General features: G+C 48.1%; 1 protein-coding gene across 3 annotated transcripts in view; it reads left to right on the top strand.

The window, feature by feature from the left end:
• The window catches only part of ACAP3 (ArfGAP with coiled-coil, ankyrin repeat and PH domains 3), a 106,724-nt gene that overhangs the window by 59,095 nt on the left and 32,111 nt on the right, over positions 1–15,518 (top strand). For all 3 annotated transcript variants that reach the window (XM_075113839.1, XM_075113838.1, XM_075113837.1), the window contains exons 5-9: positions 5,844–5,902; positions 9,031–9,214; positions 13,209–13,253; positions 13,700–13,795; positions 14,134–14,208. In XM_075113839.1, the coding sequence (XP_074969940.1) occupies positions 5,844–5,902; positions 9,031–9,214; positions 13,209–13,253; positions 13,700–13,795; positions 14,134–14,208 (459 nt within the window). The remainder of the gene's footprint in view (positions 1–5,843; positions 5,903–9,030; positions 9,215–13,208; positions 13,254–13,699; positions 13,796–14,133; positions 14,209–15,518) is intronic.

Raw genomic sequence — 15,518 nt, 5'->3', positions numbered from 1 at the left:
AGATAGAATGTGGTTCATGGGTGGCATTTATCTGGTGAGACGTTGCTCAAGAAATGTAGGACCAAGTTGTATAGCCAGACAGGAATAAATGTAATTTAAGCATCTCCTGCCAAAGAAAGGATGCTTGAATTCTGCCTGGCCCTCCTGCCCCTTAGGTTACTATATTCAGCTGCTAGAAGCTACAATGGAAGAGAAGTAAACTGTGGGAATATGACATCAGGGAAAAGTATGCTGTCATTGTTGAGTTTGTTATTTGAGCAGCTTTGGTGGTATTTACATGATCTTTCTAGAGCTCTGTCAGGCACACCCTGACCTCAGCTTGGATACACATGCCATAGAACAAGTAAGTGCCCGGGTCTTGGAAAACCTCTTCACAGCTCTGCAGTGGGACAGGTAGTTGAAGAGAAGAGGCGGAGAGGCCAGGACAGACTGCCAAAGCCACTGCAGTCCTACCAGCGTCATGTTTGAGAAGGGGCTTACCAGACATCTTTGGGGAGCCAGGTGTCTGACAGGAAAGCTGGGGTAAAGATTATGGATGATCACCTTCTGCAGGCCAGACTGGGGCAGGGGTCACTTTTGTTCCCCAGCAGATGCTCAGAGATAGCCAAGAAAATCATGCCTGGGCAGCCCTGTACCTGCTCTGCATCCCCATGTAGCTGCCTCCCTCTCTCACAGACACACTCCTGTGCCCCCAGTTTGGGAGGCTGCTGATGGGACAGGATTCCTGAGACTGGATAAAAGGATCAGACTCCAATTCCCAGGCCACCAGACAACCAACCCTCATTTAAAAGCAACATAAACCAGTCCCCAGACTGTTTCTAGGGTCATTGGTGAGAACGAGGCCTCCAGACTGGCCATAAGGGAGATAAGTGCAAAGACATGACTCATCCAGCCCATGACTGCTGTGGCTGGGGTGGTGAATTGGCGGAGCTGGAGAAGGGAGAGCTGCCTTTTTCCATGTGTCAGGCAGCTGCAGAGGAAGCTCCACACCCTCCATCTCATCAGCTGGGTCCAGTTGTTGCAGAATGGCTGATTGGTTTGATTTAATCTCTGGCTGTGGCTTTCAGTGCACTAAAAGACCTTAATGGCCCTGGCCAGCTTCACCTGGGGCCTCGGCCCACACCCTCCACCCGTGGACACCAGCAGTCCATTTAAGCTCCACCTGGGGCCCTTAGGCTTGGTTAGAGCTGTGTTGTAAGAGCACAGGTCTCTAGCACAGCTACAGCAGTACCCAGCTATGGACCTTGGTGCTCTCAACTTACAGACTGATTTTTCTAGCTTGATGCTGGGCCTGTCTTGTCACCATGGATCTGCCTGGCAATCTCTAGGCCTGACCCTGATACATGGACCAAGTTCCTAGCTTGGCCTCGGACCAGCCTGATGACTACAAACTTACCTGATGATGATGATCTGGGGTCTTGGTTGAATGCGGCCACCATCTCTGGACCTGCCCTGCTTTCTTGGTGTGGTGGAGCCTTGGCCGGTGGGGCCCCTGCCCTGCCAGCTGCATTATCCCTGCTCTGCTCCTGGTGTAATGGCTTCTGCTGCTCCCTCACAAATTCCCACCACAAATGCCATCATCTACCTTTAATCTCTACTCAAGCATGATTCCCACGTGCAGCTGTCATGGTCCTACTTCTGAACTTTGTGCCTGTAAGTGCTGAGAGAAGCAGTCCGCAGCCAGGCAATTTCAGTTCTTTTTAGCTTCTGCTTTGCTTTGGGGCCTGGTGGGATCTCTTGTCCTGTGGGAGTGCTGTAGCAGTGGCATCCCTTTGGAACTCTGTTGTCCTGTATCTTGATTTTTAGGCTTGCAGTTCCAGGAATAACATCCTGGATCACTGAACTTACTTTCATTTCTTGGGGGCATGAAATTCCTAAGCCCCTGTCAAACACAGGTTTGGATTTATCCTGCTGCCTCAGAAGCCCATGCTGGGAAAGTGGAATGTAGGATCTAGCCTTTTGCTGCTGCTGGGTGAGAGCTGTTAACTCCCTTCTTTCATGCTGACTCTCCTCAGGCACAGATGTGTGTGAGTCATAGGCTGGACTTCTCATGTCTTGGTGGAAGCTAAGAGAGAGGGTGGGGTGATATTTGGTCTGGAAAATTTTAGAACAAATGATTTGTTCCAAGTACATCCGGGAAAGGAGAAAAAGCCAAGGGATGATTTTATATTTGAAACTCTAGCTTTTAAAACTCTATTTTGTGTTGAAAATTGAATGGAGGACCCACTTGAAAATATTCCTCTGGTGGTCTTGCCTGGCAAGATTAATAAAGAAGCAATAAAAGTAATGCTGTTATCGTAGGATGTTTCTCAGCAGAGATGCTGCTGGCAGGAAAGGCATGGTCATTACTTGGTACCCCCTCACAAACCACTTGGCAATCCGTGTCCCAGACTTGCTCTGTATGAACCAGTGCAGACTGGAAGGAAGGGCACCATCTGTATTTACAGAGCAGGAAATGGATGTGTATGGCTTGTCTTCCTCACGTGTGCAGTTCTGATACAGATATATTTAAATTAAAATGCCATATAGAAATGTGCCTGTACTGCAGGCATAGGGACACTGCCTATGTGATCACCACGAGTTCAATTCCCTCAATAAACAGCTTCAGTAAGGAGCAGTTTTATGAGCTCCTGTTTGTAGACCTGGACTGAATCCTTAGTTTTCTTTCTCCTAGGCAGCCTGCGAACAAGCCTGTGCTGTGGCAGGAGAAGAGCATTGCACGTAGGCCTGGAAGCGCCCTGCTGGGAGGCTGCCTCCCTGCTATACACCTTATAAAGGCCTTCTGTAAATGCTTCACTTGCCCTCTTCAAAGCATCTGTCCCTTTTCCAGCCAGACACTGGTGTGCAGAGCCTTTCTGACTGCTGCAGAAGGGCAAGGGCAGTACCCTGCTTCCAGGGTGACCTGCCTGACCTGGGACCTTGCTCTGTTTGTCCTGCCTGCTGAGTGCTCAGCGGATTTTTGCTTGCTTCTTTCCACGCGGTACCCTAGGGCACCAGCCGGGAGCTGAATTTCCCAGGCAGGAATGGCAAGGTGGATGTAGGCGCTCCACACTAGCATTGCCTAGTGTGGTATCTGCTTGTCACCATGCAACAGGGAATAGCCTGTGTTTCTGTGAAGCCCTTCAGTCACACCGGTTCCCATCTACATTGTAGCTTTGTGTAGCCCAGATTTGTTATTTATCAAGCAGAGGAGGCCCTGTTCCATAGCTGTGTGGTTTGATTTACATACCCTGGGATCCATTCTTCCCTGGAATGTCCCAGGTACTTGTCTGCAGTCCTGGGTGTGACTTAGTAGCGTCCTTTCCTTTCCCTGATCCTAAGCAAATGTGTCATCCTGGCAGAAACCAATGATGGAAACCTTCCAGATGTAGGTGCAGGTGGGGAACAGATGGCTTTCTCACTGCTTGTGACTGCGTGGTATCATGAGTGGAGGGAAGCACTGTCAATGCCCAAACATCACTTGGGGAAGCTGCTCCATGGGAAAAGTTGCAGGCCAATGCAGTGCCGTTGGAGAGAGCGAATGCACACCAAGAGCAGTAAATAATTTACATTGGTAAAAACACAAAGCTGGGTGGTCTTGGTTTTCTTTCTTTCCCCTTTGCTTTGCATCTGTTCGTATTTAGAGGCCGTTCATGGCTGTTTACACTCAGCCGGTCCTGGCAAGTTTCTTGCTTTGTCCTTGGCTGCAGCTATACATATAATGAATGTGTTTGAGGCTCTGCAGCCAAGGCTGCTGCTTCTGCGCAGAGTGCTTTGCATTCTGTTTGGAGTAGTACACCTGTGTCATGTCAAAAGCACGATTTGCTTATCTTCTCGTGGGAGATGTTAGGTGGGGAGGACATCTGTGTTGGTGTGAGTCTGCTGGCACTGGAAGGAAGGGTCAGGAGTGAACCAGAGAGGTTTTGCTAGCAGATTACTACGGGGCGTGAGAAGGTTAAAGCTTGTGACCACGTCAGAGCGTGTGTCGCATGTCAGATCTCTGCAGTGCCCGCCAAGATCTTAGTGCCTTGGACAGAGCACTGCTCAAGCTGCGAATGTGGGTCGTGCTTCCATGGAGGGAGGTGGTTTTAGTTTTGTTCTTGTATGTCACTGTCTTCTATTTTTAATTGTGAATTTATTAAATCAATATTCCCCAAATCAAGTCAGTTTCGCTTGTGATGGTAACTGGTGAGTGATCTCCCTGTGCTTACATCAACCTGTGAGCTTTTTCATCTTATTTTCTATCCTTGCCTTGCTGAGGAGGTGTTGTGAAAGAGCGGCTTGGTGGGCACCTGGCAGCCAGGCAAGGTTAACCCACTACCTCCTCTCAAAAAGCTGCTGCTTTAGGCAAAGTCAGCAATTTTGCACTGTAAATGATCTGATATAAGATGACGGTTCCTGCCTCTTGGTAAAAGCCAGAGGTGCTAACTACTTCTGGGTTTTACCTGAACTGGGTAGCGAAGTGGAGAAGGTGGAGGGATGGTGGGTGGGGTGTCAAGGGAAGCTGTCCAAAAAAACTCCCACTGCAAATCCAAGCTTGCCACAAAGAAGGGGGGGGGGGGGGGGAAGTGACCTAGAAAAAGCTGTTTGTTTTAATCCAAATGGCTTCATACAGTCTGCTTGCTGAGAGAAGGTGCCTTGACAAAGTCCAGTGTTGGCCTCACACTCCCTGGTTGAGAACAGTCCCTCACAGTCCCTCACACTCCGTGAGCTCAGGCAGCCTCCTCTGAGAGGGCTTGGGTCATTTCAGGAGGGAAAGTGAGGCCGAATGCTACGCTGGGAAGCACTGCTCCTGGTGACTGCACCCTCAGGAAGACAGGCAGTTACCATTGTGTGTTCCAGGACTCCAGGTGAATTCAGCTGCTCGGGACACATTGTTAAATTGGAGCAAATGAGCCAGGATTACTCATGCCAGACCCCAGCACTGTGATGTTTCAGGGTATCATTAAGCTTTGGGTCAGTGCCCAAGCCTTGTGTTCCTGATGATAGAATGAAATGGGGTCCCTGTCCATTCTTTGTGGGCCACTCTTGCTAGATGCAGCGTGGCCAATGGCTTTTCTCTATAACCCCGGGATGATGTGTATTTCCTGCTAGAGTTGCTATGTGGTCTGGGAGCCTCTGCCCATCTGGTCCCAATTAGCCAAAATGCTGTGTCATCCCAAGGCATGTCTGAAATACAGAGTTATTTGTAATCGTGCCTATCAGAGATGGATGGGAGGGAGCTGAGCAGACACCACTCTCTGGCACCTAGCAGAGAGTAGGGGGAGAACATCTCTTGAAGATGGAGAGGGCTGGAGAGGAGATGGGCAGAGGGTGTGGAGTAATGGTCTTGGGACCGTTTTTTTGTCAGAGACAGGAGAGTAAAAATTAAAAGACTTGTATGAACTGAATCTCCGTATGCTGTATGCTTGGACCTCTCACCCATGTTCACCAGGGTGTGGCTGGCTGTGATGTGCTTTCAGCGATCGTTCCCATCGCCTTCCTTAAGTGGTGTAATGCTGAGGTGACAGTGCCCTCCTCTGGCAAAATGAGAAGTCTGAGGCTCAGGAGAGAGCTCAGAGCGGGGACTATGAGGCAACTGCTCCTACAAGCACTCCTCCTCTGAAGGGGTGTTGGTGGTGTAGGTCTCTGGGATATTCAGAGCCCTGGCACAGGCTGTGGAACCTGCAGTGCAGGAATTCTGTGCGCGTAAGGGAGTGCTGCAGCTACAGAAAATGTTATTATCCATTATGACACACATGAAGTAGTGGACTCACCCCTGGAGTAATTCTGAGATCCTAGAGAGCATTCATGGGTATTCTGACTCCTCAACGTTTCCATGTTGCAAAATTATGTGATGTTCTTTTCCCTCTCTTTTCTTTCAGATCCTGTTTGATCAGGCTCAGAGGTCAGTCCGGCAGCAGCTGCACAATTTTGTGAAAGAGTGAGTACTTGTCTTATCAGTTTGGTCTTCAGCTTCTTGAACTTCCATTGCACCTGTCCTTTGTGCGCTGGCCACATAACTGCAACCTCCATACAACTACATAAGGCTCTGCTTGGAGCAGAAGAGACACTGAAGGGCAGAGGAAAATATCCGGTTTGTGTGATGGCTGTTGCCGTCACCTTGCTACACTGTCATTTGGTTGCTCTGTTGTCAACCCGATGTCTTCATCCTGTTCCCATAGTTAATCTCATAGTTAAAGCATCTCATAGTTAAAGCTGGACATGAGGCATACTTCCAGATCAAAGCATCATCCCGAAGTCTGGCAAAGTTCATCTGCAGAGCCCATCTTTGCTGCTTCTCACTGATCCTCTAGGTTAAACACATCTCAGAGCGGAGCAGGGCCGGCTCTGCATCTTATGTTATCTTATGTTTGATGCAGAGTTTCATTAGTGGTTTAAACCAGTGAATGCTCGTGGAAGGAAGGAACTTTGCTGCCAAATGACTTTGGGGTCCAGCAGAATCATTGTGTTCGTAGATCCCCACACAACATGCTTAGTCACTCAAAATTTCAGCAGCTCTGCTCTTCTGGAGTAACCTGAGCATCTGTCTGGAAGATGAGACTTACAGACAGGAGGGCCCTTCCTGTGAGGAGGGAGCAGCTAATCATCACTTCACCTTCAGCTTGGAGCTTGACTGCTGTTTGAGAGTTCTTTGCTAATGGAAAGCAAGTTCACAATGCCCTGGTGTGAGCAATGCAGAATTTTGCATATTAAGGATGTTAACCTGTACATGGCAGGCCTGAGGTGCAGAAGAACCAGGCCCAGGAAGATAATTGAATGGGGACAGCCTGGACCTTTGATCAAGCCTCTCAGCACGCTGCCCCCGCCAGTGCTGCACTAACATATTTCCTCTGAGCACCTCTTTTCCCCAGGGCAGGTACCCAGAGCAGCATGGGATCCTAAGTCAGCTGAATATAGGTCAGAGAGGCAACTGAGGCCTTCAGCTAAGCAGGCACTGGTTGCCATGGGAACTGGTAATTGCCTGTGAATCCCTCAGCAGCTGCGTGGTTTGATGGAGGGAGGGGGTCCCCAGCTGACCCCCCCTTCCTCATCCCCGTCTTCTTGCCTAGCACTCACCTACCCCCACTTTCTCTATAATAATTTCTCTGATGAGCTCAGATTTAATCTGCTTAAGGCTGGCAGTTGGAAGGGGGAATTTCACCTTCATTTCGGGTCTGTCATCCTTTCAGCATACTTCCAACTTACTCTTTTTTTGCATTTGTATTGCTCAACCTCTGTGCTTGCAGGCCCTGATGCTTTGATCTTTGCATTGCTCCTATCCTTGGCTGGAAAATAATTTCTGTGCTTGGGACCATTTTGAATAATCCACCTAGGGCCAATCTGTAACCTCCTGGCTGATGATGGGAACAAAGGAACAATGGGAACTATGCCCTTGCGTGATGAGTCATACATACGTGAGAGGGCAATATTTTCCCTCAGACCTGCCCTCCCTGTCCCCCAGCCCTGAGGGTCTTTGCCTGGTTTATTTACGCGGTACACACAGGAGAGGTCAGCTTGCCCTGCCTGTGCTGTCAGTAGCCAAATGCTCTGTGACTGCCAGAGCACGTTACCAAGCCACAGACCTTGCTGGGTAGGAGGAGTTGATTAGCTAAGTCGTGAGGTTGCTGTCATGCTGCTGCAGCCTGGTTTAGAGCTGGCTGAGAATTTCCAGCAGTATCACATGCCTCTGAACTCCCCTTTCCACTGGGGATATGCACAGATGAGGAAGCCATTCTCTCCAAAGCTGGATCAAAAGCTATGGAAAATCCCCACAGCCCTTTGCAAGTGACCCACGAATGCAAAAAGTGACCCTGTTAGTTTCCTGTGAATGGCGCTAGATGGCCGTGTAACTCAGCAGCCCCGAGCATTGAGGCCAATGTGAAGAAGCAACAACCACCAGAAGAGTAATCCAATCACCCCTGTTTTCATTTATCCTTACTGTACCTGCCCATAGTAGACTCTCTTGGCCAGAGGCTGATCCATACACAAGTATATGCTACTTCAAACAATTTGCCACAGGGCAGAGTTCAGCATTTACCGTCTGTCATGTTCAGCTGAGGCTCTTCATCTTCCCTAGGGCAAAGAGTAAGTGGATGCTGCTTATTTACTAACGGTTTTTAACTACTATAAGTTATAACAATTTATAACTGAGGTAAACAGAGCTCCCCTGGACAGAAAATAAGTATTTGTATTACAGCTGCTGTAAATCAGCATTGCTGCTTTCAACTCCTGAGGAACCAGGACTGCTTGTAAGAGCTGGTCTTCAAGAATTGCTGCCCTCACTTCTTCACGGTCATGCAACTCAGATCAAGTCCTGCCTGAATGGTACCTGCTATTTAATTAAAAAAACCCCCAACAACCAGCCAACCTCAAAAGCCCTGCCTGTTGCTATGACTTTATAGCCTCCCCCCGCCCCTGCAAAGCAGAGCCCTGATCCCATGTGAGATCTCTAGGCATAAATAAAACTTTGGAAGTTCATATTGTGGATTGTGTATTTCTGAATGCGAATGTTGATAAACATGCCTCTTATAAAAGGGGAAAAGAATAGTCAAATGTGGATTTTACAGTCAGACAAGACGGAATCAACTAGAGATGCACAGGGACGGCCTGACTGCCCTAGTTGAATGCCCTGTCCTGAATTTGAAAAGTAGCTGGTTTTCCTCTTTTCATAAAGTGAAATATGAAGTATGTATTTTCACAGGTAGGTTCTGAAGTGATCTGCTCACCACTTATTCTGAGGGCAGTTGTGGACTGTCTTCAGGGCTGGATACTATCTGGCCTGCTTTTCTGGATGCTGTCCTTGGAAACTTTCCTCAAGGCTTTGAAGGCAGTATGTAAGGTCTCATATCCTTCTTTGCCAACTGTCTCTAAAGAAAGACTGTCTAGAGTTAATCTGGGATCAGTCCAGACCCTCAGTGGGCTGGGTTAGGATCCCAATGCATCTGGAGCGGGATCTCTGAGTGGTCACAGCATGCCTGGTTGCAGCTCTCCCTGGTATCACTGGTATCAGCGATATTCTGGCTGCTTTGCAACAATGATTCTCACCATCTCCTCTCCTTTGGGTTCCAGTGACGTGCGGAAGTTCAAGGAAACTAAGAAGCAGTTTGACAAGGTACGAGAGGACATGGAGATTTCGCTGGTGAAGAACGCCCAGGCACCTCGGCACAAGCCCCATGAAGTGGAGGAGGCAACAGGCACCTTGACCATAACCAGAAAGTGTTTCCGGCATCTGGCCCTGGACTATGTGTTGCAGGTTGGTGTCTGTGCCCCCAGCTCTGACTGCATTTCCCAGTGTGGGAGAAGACATCACAGGCAAATTGCTAAATAATCTACTGTAGGGAATGAAGGTGATGAGGGTTGAGAGGGGGCAAGTAGGGTCTTATAACTGAGTTCAAAAGGGTGCTGGAATACTAATCCATTGGACATTTTGCCCTCTGCCCCTTGAGGGAGGGAGTCCTTAGGGCTGGTGTGTGATGGAGCGTGAAACCACCAAGGTTCGCTGCAGTTCCAGGCACTGGTGTAGTTGTACCACTATGAACACATGTAAGCCTTAGCAAAGGCCTGTACTGCGGTAGGTGCCAGGGTTCTCTGAGCTGCCTTTTGGCATGATCCAGCCTGTCTATATGAAAGAGTAGGCTGTGCTGGGGTGAGAGGGCCTTCACTGGTGGGGCTGTGAGTTCTGTAGCTGGTCACATCTACTTGAAATAGTCACAGGATGTCGGTACAAGTGGTGTAAGAGAGGGGAGGCTATTCCCCAAATCCTTAGCTGCTTTGATCTTTGTAACTCTCCAGAGAGTCTGGCAAATACTGGTGTGAAACTACTGAAAGTGAGGGACTGAACTTGTCTCCAAATTGCTGTCTGCTCCTGTATGTAGAACATGTCCTTAAGGGCGGATGTCTGGACCTGTGTGCGCATAGAAAGATCCACGTGTGTGTACTTGTGTTCATGCCTGAAACTCCACATGGGTGTGTGTGCACGTGAAATATGCATTTGGATGGAGGGATGTGTGTACATGTACGTGTGTGCACGGTGCGTACCTGCGTATGTTGCAACGGTGGAAATTCCAGTTGAATATAAGGCAAAAAAGTTTTCAGGGTTACGCAGCACTGGAACAGGGACCTGAAGAGATTCACAGTCAACAGGACCAGGCTCTGAGCACCTTCATGCGACTTTGAAGTCAGTCTTGCTTGGCTCAGGCAACTGGAACTTCTGGAGGTCCCTTCCAACCTGTATTATGCTATGAGTCTGTGGGAATGTGTGCTTACCTATGTTTACACCTTTCATGGTACTGACATGATTCTTCATGTCTGTGATATGTTCTCCTTCCTAAAAATGGTACAGTGCACCTGAGAAGGGAAATATTAATAATTTTTTTCAGCAAGAGAAATTAAACACACTGCCTTAGACTGAATTCCTCTTCCCAGTGGGAGATTTCCTGCAAGAGCACTCACTGCACCCAGAATGGTCAAGGATTTTTCTTTGAATCATTAACAGACTTCATGTCAAGTCTGTCCTTTCAGGCAGTGGGTATATTAAGCAGACAAATCCGGTATTGATATTGATCCACGTGTGTCTCCACTAGCTGTCATTCCTGCAGCACCAAACTAAGACCATCTGCCAGCATGTTCTGTCTGATCATGAGGTAGTCTCTGATGTCACATGCTCTGGCAGCTGCGGGTGGAAAGGCAATGCTTTCCCCTTAAAGTATAAATCATTCATATCGTTGATCCTGCTTTAAGATTGCTATTTTTTGCATCTAGGATTTTAGACGTGAATGCAGCTGTATTTGCTGGCAAGGTCCCGCTCTAGTAAGCTCCCTCCATTTCTCCCACTGACAAAGAGGACGAGTTCCTTTAACGTGCTGATCCAATACTGGGGAGGTTTCCCTGTTGGCCCACTGCAAGGTACCAGTCTAAATCCATCAGTTTTGAAATGCATAGACATGAACTTGTCCAAGCATCCTTTGGTATTTAATTAAGGATAGAGTGAGGAGAGTTATTTTATTCTTTCATAGCTGAAAGGAGATATTTTCCTGACCGTGAATGTCCACACAACTGAAGGTCACCCACTCATAAAGAATTAAAACTATATCCTAATTGCAGTAAATTAAGCTCTCCCACCACAAATCCCAACTCAGATCCGTGGGAAAAGGGACAACTTGGCTCACAGCAAAAATCAAGTCCCAGAATCTGCCATGGCGGAATCAGCTATGGTGGGCATTGTATTGGCAGAGAAGTCTCAGCTGGTCCTCCTGTAAATGCTAGATGCAGAGAGTCTTCCAACCAGCGCCCTGTTTTCTCTCCAGCCTCCAGAGAGACAGACCCTGTTTTGTGGATCTGTTGCACCTTTCACATCTTGCAGAACTCATCTTCATCGTCTCTGGCTTTGCCAACAGGCCTGACATTGGCATGGTCAAACTCGAAGGATGACTTGCACACCTTGAAGAGAGCCAAAAGGACCATGATCCAGTAAAGCACAGTTCAGGGCAAGACTTTTCACTATAAAGTAGCCCTTTTCCATTATTATATTGGCTGTTTTATGGCTTTAAATGGCCAGGAAGAGTTACTGCTGTGGAGTGAAACTGCCTGTTGGTATAAAGCAGGGTTGTGAGTTCCAGTCCTTTCTTTTTTTTTTTTTTTCCTCCTTTTTTAAACCTAGTATGCATGGTGCAGAAAAGAGGGATCTAGGAGGCTGGGGATGTACCTAAACTACTTTGTCTCCCCTCCTGTGTTGCTGGAGCTGATGACCAGGTTGCCTAGCACAGAATCAGGAGGCTGACTGTGGCGTGCCTCACGGATACTGTTCCAAGCAGAGCTGTGACAGGTGCCAGAAGTTTGGTAACTTTTACCTGCTTTTAGGTTCAGTTACTGCAAGCAAAGTGCTTCCAAGCAAACTGATGCTGCATTTATAAATGAGTTATTAACACGCTGGAACTGATTGTCTGTCACGGTAACGTATTATTTGTGACACTGGCAGCTGAAGCCCAACGAAACCCTGTGCTGTGTTTGACAGTTTCTTCAGTGCTAATTGCAGCACTTTTACGACTTCCCAGTGTAGCTCATGGGGTCTGTAACTATGTGCTATTCATTTTTTACTTTTGATATTTATATTCTCCTGGGTCTGTTCTCAGACTCTTACTTTTTTTTTGGTTATTATTAAATCTCAGGGATATTTTTCACTTCCAGATCCTTGGCCCAGTATCAGAGAAATGTACTAGGTCCCACAGAGTTTGCCTTTGTCCCCAGTTAAAGGAGAATTTGCTATAGTTTTATCTTCATTTCCAAGAGATGCCAATGGTTGTAGTCTCACTAGTAGGGTGATGAACAGATACTTTTCTTGTTCTTCCTGCATACCTCATAGTCCTGAGTTATTCCGGTCTTTCTGCCATTGCTTTCAGGGTAAAGGTTGCTGTTCACTCCAAAACGTGCTGTAACTGTGCAATTGCACGGAGTAGGGGTTAGCACTTATTTTTCCAGTGACATAGGACTCCTGGAGGAATGGCCAGGCTCTCCTATCCTTACAGTAAATGCTCCAAAGTGCTTCCTTTGCAGTAGCAGGGTGCATTTCCAAAGCAATGCGATCTTGCTCTTGTAAGAGGTACTGCAGTTCTTCCCTGGCCAGGGAAGAGGTTTATGCCTGAATGTCCTCGAAGGCCTCCTCTTCCACCCCAGGAGCCCAAACACATCAGGCCTGGCACTGGAAATGCTGAGCTACTGCTACTTCTGTGTGGAAGGGATGTGACGGTCTCTGGGGCAGTCAGCCATGCATTTTTCTCCAAGAAAAATGGTTGTGCAAAGGGTGTGCACACTGAGAGCATAGGTCCCCCACGGGTACCACAATTTCCTGGCTGGATTCACTATGATTACTGAAAAAACCTGTAACGCTACACTGGTGACCTCTCAGCCTGCTACAAGAAATCAAAGCAGTGACCTGATAGATTAAACATCTCCTTCATGTGATACCAAATTGCACTCCGTGGTCACTGTTTGTCCTCAGCCCATATACAGACATACACCTAGCAGCAACCTTAATCAGTAGCAGCTCAGGTCAGAAAATGCATCTGTGCTTTTCATTCCACCTGGAACTCACCAGAATGGTCTTTTTAAAAACTAACTTTCTGGAACTGACTTTGAATAGTTTGTGGTTTGCTGCTATGGGTATTGCAGCAAGTTGTTCACACTTAGATCTCCATGCCAAACTGCTTAACGCTGCTGATGCTGAGAGTCTTATCTTGATTCCTTCGCAGATCAACGTCTTGCAGGCCAAGAAGAAGTTTGAAATACTGGATGCGGTAAGGGCTCTCTGTGTTTTCTGTGGCTGCTCCCAGTGACTCAATGAAAGGCAGCCCTCTCCCTTTCAGCTTGCATGGGTTGACATACCGACTCCTTGGTCTGCCCTGGAGATGCTGTCTGGGACGGCTCTGGGGGCTGCAGGTATGCTGACAAGAGGGGAGAATGAAGGACCAGCAAGATACTCTACAGACCAGAACTAGAGGGGACTTTGACTGGTGAAGGACACTGCTTTTACTGCTTTGTACTCACAACAGGGGTTGCCTGACAGAGTAGAGGATTTGTGAGAGGAAGAAAGGAGAAAGAGGCATCTAACGGATGGATTGCTTTGGGAAGGGACAGGGTTAGACCTTGAAGAGACTTGTTTGTGGGTAATAACGGATAAGGACTTTTCATACTCAGTTTGTCCCAGAACTTGTTCCGACCTTGCTTTTTTTTCCCTCCCCAGATGCTGTCCTTTATGCATGCCCAGTACACCTTTTTCCAGCAGGGCTACAGTCTTCTCCATGAACTGGATCCCTACATGAAGAAACTAGCCACAGAGGTGAGGGGCCAGGGAATATGGTTGACTGAATCTGCCTGTTGTACCCTTTCACCCTGAAAGGACATCGTCTGTGCTATTCCGCTACCATACTTGGTAATCAGGGAGTAGTCAGAGCATCATGCTTGTCGGATGTTCAATAAGCCATGCTGCGCTATGGGGTGGCAGCCAAGAGCTATGGTTACTTTCAGTGCACACCCAAACACAGCCCTTTTCCCCTTTTGTGGGGACTTCTTATGCTAGGTAGGGCTGGTGTAATCCGGCAGGGAAGAAGAGATGGACAGTGGCTCATAAACCTCCTTCCTGTCTTTTATACCTGGTGTTCTCCTCCCTGCCTTTAGCTGGACCAGCTGGTGATTGATTCTGCAGTGGAGAAGAGGGAGATGGAGCACAAGCATGCGCTGATACAGCAGAGGGTGAGTCCCGGGGCTGTAGCTTGGTGCAAGCAGCACTTCTCTCCATCAGTGCGGTTGCCTGGATCACGCAGCGGCAACTGCCCTCTGATGAGGGGCCTTGCTGGGTCAGTGCTTCACAGACTGGAGCAGTAAAGAAGAAATTGTTGAGATGAGAGTGATAACGTTGTGGAGGCTGGGAGGTCTAGCTAGTAGGTAGGCCTGATCGAATGGAGGGCATTCAGCTACGGACACAGGGAGTGGGACACAGGGAGGACCATGGGTCAGGGCACCTGGGTGGTTTTCTCAGCTCTGCCACTGCCTGCTCTGCCTCTGAGCAAGCCTTCCTTCTATGCTTTGTCTCCCTCTTTGCTACTGAGGATGTGGCAATATTCATGTTCTCTAAATGGCTCTGAGATAGAGGAGTGGATGTAGTTGTTTGTAATTGCCTGTGAAAATAACTTGACTGCATAGCAGAGCTGCTTTTGGGGAGAGGTTAGAACACTTTTCTCCCTCCTTTTCTTTTTCTCCCTCCTTTTCTTTTTCTCCCTCCTTTTTCTCCTTTTCTTTTTCTCCTTTTCTTTTTCATTTTTCCCCCAGTCTTGCATCCTTCCTCTGGCTGAGCCAAGGTAGCTTTTGTCTGACAAGCCCTATGATCTCCAGCTACTGCAGTATTAGTATGTCCCTTCTGACACTTCTCCCTGACTCTCGCTGCTTTGCCCCATGGTGAGGCAGCCCAGCCCAGCCAGATGGCAAAGTCCCTGTTAAATCACCTGGCAGACCAGTGAGTGGATGCACCCCTGGGGTACCTATAGACAGGACCTGCTGCAGGGCCTTTTCGTCATTCATAGGGAGCTCACACTGCACTGGAGTGATGGTAATGGGTCGTGGGGGAGAGTGAGCAGGACTCTGCTGCTGTTGAGAGAGGAGTGTGCTGCAGTGAACTTCTTTCATGCAAGTCTGCTCCAAACTGCAGTTCAGGTGACGCTAGCTTAGCTCCTGTGACACGACATGGCTACAGCCTTGAGCAGCATAACTTTGGAAAGGTCCGTGGGGACCCAAGCAATAGAGCTGCCAAGGCTGAGCAAGCTGTTGTTTTCAGCTGAGCTATGGTAACCCACTATGTGTGTGCTCTCACCTGCTGTAACTGGGAGTAAACACCATGAACTGGCAAGATAATAGGACTTATTATCAAACAAATCTGAGCCTTCAGAAGGAAGGCATCTTTGGTTAATGTAGGCTCTGATTTTCCAGACCATTCATCTGCAAATGATTCAAAATCTGAGGCCTGTAGAAACATCAACTAATTTTTTTCTTCTTTTCCTTCTCTCCTT

Source organism: Phalacrocorax aristotelis, chromosome 19 (genome assembly GCF_949628215.1).
Source record: "Phalacrocorax aristotelis chromosome 19, bGulAri2.1, whole genome shotgun sequence".
In the NCBI taxonomy this organism is placed as follows: Eukaryota; Metazoa; Chordata; class Aves; order Suliformes; family Phalacrocoracidae; genus Phalacrocorax; species Phalacrocorax aristotelis.
Note: the sequence above shows the minus strand (reverse complement) of the source record. Positions and strands in the feature narration are given on the sequence as shown.